Source organism: Anolis carolinensis, unplaced genomic scaffold (genome assembly GCF_035594765.1).
Source record: "Anolis carolinensis isolate JA03-04 unplaced genomic scaffold, rAnoCar3.1.pri scaffold_9, whole genome shotgun sequence".
Classification (NCBI taxonomy): domain Eukaryota; kingdom Metazoa; phylum Chordata; class Lepidosauria; order Squamata; family Dactyloidae; genus Anolis; species Anolis carolinensis.
In genome coordinates this window covers 4,437,685-4,445,192 of record NW_026943820.1, presented here as the reverse complement: position 1 = coordinate 4,445,192, position 7,508 = coordinate 4,437,685, and the positions used below count along the sequence as shown (strand labels likewise).

Here is a 7,508-nt window from a genome sequence, read left to right as displayed (position 1 = left end):
ATAATAAATAATAGTAATGGTCTCTTTGAACTTTAGGATTCTATAATCATAATAAATAATAATAATGGTCTCTTCGAACTCTAGAATTTTGTAATAATTATAATGATGGTCTCTTTGAACTCTAGGATTCTGTAATAATAATAATAATAATAATAATAATAATAATAATATAGTGGTCTCTTCGAACTCTAGGATTCTGTAGTAGTAGTAGTAGTAATAATAATAATAATAATAATAATAATAATAATATAGTGGTCTCTTCGAACTCTAGGATTCTGTAATAATAATAATAATGCTGATGTTCCCTTCAACTCAAGAATTCTATAATAATAATAATAATAATAATAATAATAATAAACCAGTGTAGGTGGTCCCGGTGGTAACTGGTGCACTGGGTGCCATGCCAAAAGATCTCAGCCGGCATTTGGAAACAATAAACATTTACAAAATCTCGATCTGTCAACTGCAAAAGGTCACCTTACTAGGATCTGCGCGCATCATCCGAAAATATGAGGGTTATCCAGAAAGTAGATTACGTTTTGGAATTAAAAATGAACAAAGTATAGGAGAAAACATTTACCATATGCAGTTGAAAGTCACAGCCAAATACCACTTCTCAACATAGTCGCCATTCAAATCTAGGCACTTATCATGGCGATGAATGAGCTTGGCAACTCCTTCCCCACAAAACCCTGCCGCTTGCGTCCTCAACGCAGCGTTCTGGCAACGATGCGGAAGAGTTTTGTGGGGAAAGAGTTGCCAAGCTCATTCATCGCTATGATAAGTGCCTAGATTTGAATGGCGACTATGTTGAGAAGTGGTATTTGGCTGTGGCTTTCAACTGCATATGGTAAATATTTTCTCCTGTACTTTGTTCATTTTTAATTTTAAAACGTAATCTACTTTCTGGATAACCCTCATACACCACATAGTCCTAAACGCTTGGGAAGTGTTCGACTTGTGATTTTGTGATACGAAATCCAGCATACAGATCTCATTTGCTGTTTCATACTATGTCTTTGTGTCAATAATAATGATAATAATAACAACAATAATATAATAAGGTCCTTGGTCTGTGTTTTCTTCCCGTAGGATGAGCCCCAGCGCAGCACTGCAAGAGGAGTACGGCCGCTGCCTCGAGAGGGACTTCCGCCGCGGCCACACCGGCATCTGCGCTGACCAATCGCTCAAGGAGCTGCTTTGGCACCACTTGCTGGCCGATCCGGACCTCCACCGGGCCCTTCGAGGGGAGGACACCTTGGCCACGCTGGCCACGGCTCTCCGCGGACACCTGGACCTCGGGGCTACCCTCCAGAACCTGACCAAGGCCTTCGAGGTGCTAGAGCTGGCAGCCATCAACCTCTACTTCTTTCCTTGGCGGAAGGAATTCGCCACCATCAAAGTGAGTGAGTGTGTGTGTGTGGGAGGGGGTTATAGAGCCAATAAATAAAATATGTGCTGCTATTATTATTATATTTATATCCCACTTCCATCTCTTCACTGAGACATGAAGCTGCTCACAGTATTAAAAAGAACAACGCAGTTTCAAAGCTGTGTTGTCGAAGAGTTTCATGGCTGGAATCACTAGGTTGTTGTGAGTTTTCCGGACTGTATGGCCATGTTTTCCATAATAATAATAATAATAATAAACTTTATTTTTATATCTCACCCCATCTCCCCGAAGGGACTCGGGGTGGCTCACAACAGGGACAAGCCCGAAACAACAACACAACATATTTGACAAAAACTTAAAACCTTCCAAGCATTCTCTCCTGATGTTTTGCCTATATCTATGGCAGGCATCCTGAGGTTGTGAGGTCTGTTGGAAACTAGGCAAGTGGTATTTATATATCTGTGGAATAATGTCCAGGGTTGGAGAAAGAACTCTTGTCTGTTTGAGGCAAGTGTGAATGTTGCCATTGGCCACCTTGATTAGCATTGAATGCAGCTTCAAAGCCTGGTTTCTTCCTGCCTGGGGGTTGAAGTCCAAAACAACTGGAGGGCTAAGGTTTGCCTATGCCTGATCTAATGAATAAACAAGCAATTTAAAACAAGCAATATACAAATACTGTAGAGTCTCACTTATCCAAGCTAAACAGGCCGGCAGAACCTTGGATAAGCGAATATGTTGGATAATAAGGAGAGATTAAGGAAAAGCCTATTAAACATCAAATTAGGTTATGATTTTACAAATTAAGCACCAAACCATCATGTTATACTATACAGAAAAAGTAGTTCAATACGCAGCAATGTTATGTTGTAATTACTGTATTTACGAATTTAGCACCAAAATATCACGATACATTGAAAACATTGACTACAAAAATGCCTTGGATAATCCAGAACCTTGGATAAGCAAGTCTTGGATACTCTACTGTAGTATAATATTAGAATATGCATTCAAACAAACAATTTACTGTTCTTCTCCCTCTTCTTCTCATCATCATATTAATTTATATTCCACTTTTAACTGAGATACAAAGCAGCACCAAACAAATTAAACAAAAGTTCTACTACAGGTGTATGTATGTATATGTGCGTATGTATTGGGGTATTAAGTCCAATAAATATACAAATAATTTACCAATATTATTATTGCTATATTTATATCCCACTTTCATCTCTTGACTGCGACACGAAGCAGCTCACAGCATTACAAAGAATGCTGCAATTTAAAAGCCATAACTTACAAATACAGTAGAGTCTCACTTTTCCAAGCTTCACTTATCCAGTGTTCTGTATTATCCAAGACAGTCTGCCTTTTAGTAGTCAATGTTTTTGTATTAAATGTTGCAATGTTTTGGTGCTAAATTCGTAAATACAGTAATTGCTACATATCGTTACTGTGTATTGAACTGGTTTTTCTGTCAATTTGTTGTAAAACATGATGTTTTGGTGTTTAATTTGTAAAATCATAATGTAATTTTATGTTTAATAGGCTTTCTTCTTAATCCCTCCTATCCAACATTTTTGCTTATCCAAGTTTCTGCCGGACCGTTTATCTTGGATAAGTGAGACTCTACTGTAGTATAATAGTGGGATATACTATACATCCAATAAATAAACAGTTTACAAATCTTATTATCATGTTTATTTATATTCTACTTTTATTTCTTGACTGAGATACAAAGCAACATGCATCAAATAAAAGAAAAACGACAACATGTGCATGTATATGTATGTGTATTAAAATAATGGGGCATTATTATATTATTGGATAAACACAGATGTCTATTCTAAACAATGTAATGAGCTATACAAAACACAATAATGGTTCAAAACATAAGTCGTACACAATATGTATATTAGAGCATCATATACATATTACATTCACAGAATTAATACTCAGTCCTTTGGTATATAACTCAAAAGTATCTAACTCAGTATTATAAATCAAACAAAATGATATAAGTCTCTGCAGTCCTAAAAGGATTAGATTGGCTTAAAGGCAAACCGATTCAGAGTCTCTGCAGTTCTGGAAGGATTCCTCAGGACTCCACAGGTTTTGAAATAACAGTAAAGCCAAGGAGACAGAGTCAATGTTGGTGTAGATCCTGAGTAGCTGGTTATTGCCTGGAGTAGGCGGTAATATATCCGTTTACGCCGTTTACAACTGGTTCCCGGGTTTTATCCCAGTTTCGGTAACCCTTCTGGTAAGCGGCAAATGTTTTATTATTTCTTTATTAATGGATCTGCTTCAGGTATTATGTTTGCAGTATCAATACGCTGCTGTGGATTTTGTGGTACAAGGTAGTTTGGGGACTCCTGGTTTAGAGAGACCATTTGTGGTTGGAAAGGGTGGCGTTTTGGGCTCTAACGGGGAGGCCTCCTCTCTTTCTGCAGACCTTCTCCGGCGTCTACGTCCACGTCCTGCAAGGAGTCCTACCGGAGGCTGACTTAACCCGGAGCTTCCGCCGTTTGGGCTACGTCCCACGGGACGGCTTCCGCCTGGCCCTGGCCCAGCTCCCTCCGGGGCCTGCCCTGCTTGGCACCGCCTGCAGCTTCTTCGCCGCCCGCGTGGAGTGCGAGATCCTGGGAAAGTTGGTGCAGGAGCTGGAGCCGTGCCTCCCGTCGCCCGAGGAGCTGCTCAGGGCCCGGAGAGAGTCCGCCGGCAGTTTGGAGGCCTGTGTAGCCAAGCTCCGGAGTCTGGTGCAGCGGCCGACGAGGAAAGAGGGGACCCCGGAGCCCCCCGAAGGGGTCGACCTCTACCAGGAGGGTCCCGAGGAGCCCCTTGCAGGCAGGCAGCTGCCCCCACTGCCACTACGTGAATGCGGCGCAACCAGTGGCCCTTGGGAGCAGCTTCCATGGAGACAGCCACTGGAGGATAGGAGCAAGGTATGGGAGGTGGAGGAGGGATATCTGTTATCTATAGCAGTAGATTTATGCTGGATCCTTAATCTATAGGAATAGCTGGTATCTATAGCAGTTGAAACATGCTGGGTCCTTAATCTATAGGACTATTCGGCATTTATAGCAGTGGAAGTGTGCTGGGTCCTTCATCTATAGGACTATTTGGCATCTATAGCAGTTGAAACGTGCTGGGTCCTTCATCTATAGGACTATTTGGCATCTATAGCAGTTGAAACATGCTGGGTCCTTAATCTATAGGACTATTCGGCATTTATAGCAGTGGAAGTGTGCTGGGTCCTTGATCTATAGGACTATTTGGCATCTATAACAATGGAAACACGTTGGGTCCTTAATCTATAGGAATAGCTGGCATCTATAGCAGTTGTAACGTGCTGGGTCCTTAATCTGTAGGACTATTTGGCATCTATAGCAGTTGTAACGTGCTGGGTCCTTAATCTGTAGGACTATTTGGCATCTATAGCAGTTGTAACGTGCTGGGTCCTTAATCTGTAGGATTATTTGGCATCTATAGCAGTTGTAACGTGCTGGGTCCTTAATCTGTAGGATTATTTGGCATCTATAGCAGTTGAAACATGCTGGGTCCTTAATCTGTAGGACTATTTGGCATCTATAGCAGTTGAAACATGCTGGGTCCTTAATCTGTAGGACTATTTGGCATCTATAGCAGTTGAAACATGCTGGGTCCTTAATCTGTAGGACTATTTGGCATCTATAGCAGTTGAAACATGCTGGGTCCTTAATCTATAGGACTATTCCTACCGGCTGTTAGGAATTGTGTGAGTTGAAGTCCAAAACACCTGGAGGGCTGAAGTTGGCCCATCCCTCTATCTCCAATTGTCTCCCCTTCCAAGAGGAAGACCCGGACAAGCTGTACTGCATTTATCACATACTGTAGTAACATATTGTATCATATTTAGCTGCATATATTTGTAGTAAAGATGCTTCTCCCCTTTGCAGGGAGACTCGGAGGAGCCCTACGACAACGGCATCCCGGACCCCGAGGAGCCCTCCCAGGAGATGGCTTTCTCCTTCATCTCCTTGCGGCGGGAGCTCAGCCGGGCGGCAGAGACGGACTCCTCTGCGCAGCCCTTGAGCCGGTTCCTGCCGCCGGGAGCCCCGTTCGAGAGCACCAGCTTCCAAGGGCAGAGCGGCCTGGCCTCCCCGCCGTCGAGGCTGCCCCGGAGCCCCCAGCTCAGCCCCCTCGACCCACACCGGCCGGGGCCCCCCTGCTACCACTTGCATTCGTGCCTCTTCCCCGGAGCCCTGCCGGCCTCGTGTTGCAACACCTGCCGCTCGCTGCACGGCTCTGGCTGTGGCACGGCGCAGATCTGCCGGGGGAACAACCATGACCTGGAGGAGCTGCAGAGCGCAAAGCAGCAGCGGCTCTGGCTGCAGAGGACTGAGGTGGACAAGCTCCTGCACGACGGAGGAGGAGGAGGGCCCTGGCAGTCGTAGGTGACCTTTCTGCCGCCTGTGTGTTCATGCCTCCTCCCCTGACCCTGGGAACTACTTCTTGGGACATACCCCAACCAGCACAACTCTTAGAATCCCACATCAGGGACTCTGGAAGCTGTAGTTTGTGTTTAAAATGTGCCTCTGCTCCACCACAGACAACGTGCACAATTTGGGGAGCATTACCTCTGTTTCTCAAAACATGGCAAGGCCTTGATGGTTCTTGGACACTGGGAATCGTTGTTTCTAAAGTGTAGCGCCCGTTTACATCCTCTGGTTACCTTTGTGGGAGAGGTCTCTCCTTGGTTCAGGTTTGCCAAAGATGGCTCCAGTTGCAGGTCCAAGAGGTTGGGTTTGGGGTCAAGGAGGAGACAATCCTATTTACAGTATTAGGACATGCATGGAAACCGTTTGTCTGGATGGGCTTCTCTTCCTTGGGTCCACCCCAGAGGTCAGGAAAATGGTTCTTTGTGGTCCAGCTTCCAGAATCACCCACTGGGGTATGCAGGTTGGGGGCCTCTGGGACATGCAGTCACTTTTTCCAATCTCTTTTGAAATTCCAAAGACTGGCTGCTTCCCCAATCCACATTTTGAGGAAAGGGCTTCTGCAAGGCAGCTTGGCCGCCCCTTTTACCTGCTCTGGGCTTCTTTAGTCTCCTTTTTGGAGTGAGCGGGGACAGGGTTCCTTTTCAAACCAGCACTTAATGGTCCTGCCCTTGCAGCAGGTCGGGACTCGTATTGCCATCCAAGACCCGAGTTGTGTCTAAGCCTTTGGCACATGAGCCGCAACCGTCACCTACTTGGAGCTTAATTTGAAATAAACGAAGTAAAAGCCTGCTTGGTTTCCTGGGCCTTCCACTCTTTCTTCTCTCTCCGCAGGCTGAGAAACAGCTTTCATTGGGAAGCTGGAAGGCACTTGGCCGGGATCGTATTTTCACTTGCCTTAGGCTCAAACCCACAAATTTCTGGTCGACAGGATTCTCAGGCTCCTTGTACCTTGCCATGAATCTGGTGCCAGTTGGGAGAGCTAAAATGCTCAAGTTGGCCCAGCCGTGACAACTTTGCCATTTGTTTCTCTGAACTCACCTGGCAAAGAGTTTCCCAATGGTTACAAGAAAGACCTTGCACGGAAGATGCATCCATTATCCTGGGGAATTGTTTCCGAAGCAGAGATGGGGAAATTACTTGTTCCAGTTGGGGAATAGTTGTGAGTTGTATCAATGTTCCCAAACTCAGTTTGGAAGACATTAAGGACGGCTCTGGCTTTGACACAAGAGTGCAAAGGTAGCAAGGATAAGGTAGTTTGGAAGGCCCTCTCGTTTGCTTCCTGTGCTTGTGCTCCTTGTGGTAAATACAAATGGTTCAGACTCCTTGCTGTCACAAGCGGAGGCGGCTTTCCTCTCGGCAATGAGGAAGGCGGCAGCGTCACCAGCAGCGGAGTGTTGCTAGGCTGCAGCGCCGGCAGTGAAGCCGTGACTCATAGAAGAGGCTCCCAGTTCCGAGCCCCGCTCATCGATCCGGGGGCAGTTGGCACCGAAAGGCCAATGAAGCATTCAGACCATCTTCCCGACCCATTTGCTAAAGAAATCCGGAAAACAAGTAGCAAAGGCGAGGATAGAAAAGTAGGAAGTGAGCAAGACTCCAAGGGGGTCCTGCCGATGTGCAAAGGGGGCTGGTTAGGAGCA

The 7,508-nt window shown here is 45.2% G+C and overlaps 1 protein-coding gene across 2 annotated transcripts in view; it reads left to right on the top strand.

The window, feature by feature from the left end:
• spata2l (spermatogenesis associated 2 like) overlaps window positions 1–6,660 on the top strand; it is a 21,543-nt gene extending 14,883 nt beyond the window's left edge. For both annotated transcript variants that reach the window (XM_062961857.1, XM_062961856.1), the window contains exons 2-4: window positions 1,093–1,402; window positions 3,844–4,335; window positions 5,329–6,660. In XM_062961857.1, the coding sequence (XP_062817927.1) occupies window positions 1,094–1,402; window positions 3,844–4,335; window positions 5,329–5,826 (1,299 nt within the window). In that variant the 5' untranslated portion in view covers window position 1,093 and the 3' untranslated portion in view covers window positions 5,827–6,660. The remainder of the gene's footprint in view (window positions 1–1,092; window positions 1,403–3,843; window positions 4,336–5,328) is intronic.
• Window positions 6,661–7,508: the final 848 nt, after the last annotated feature.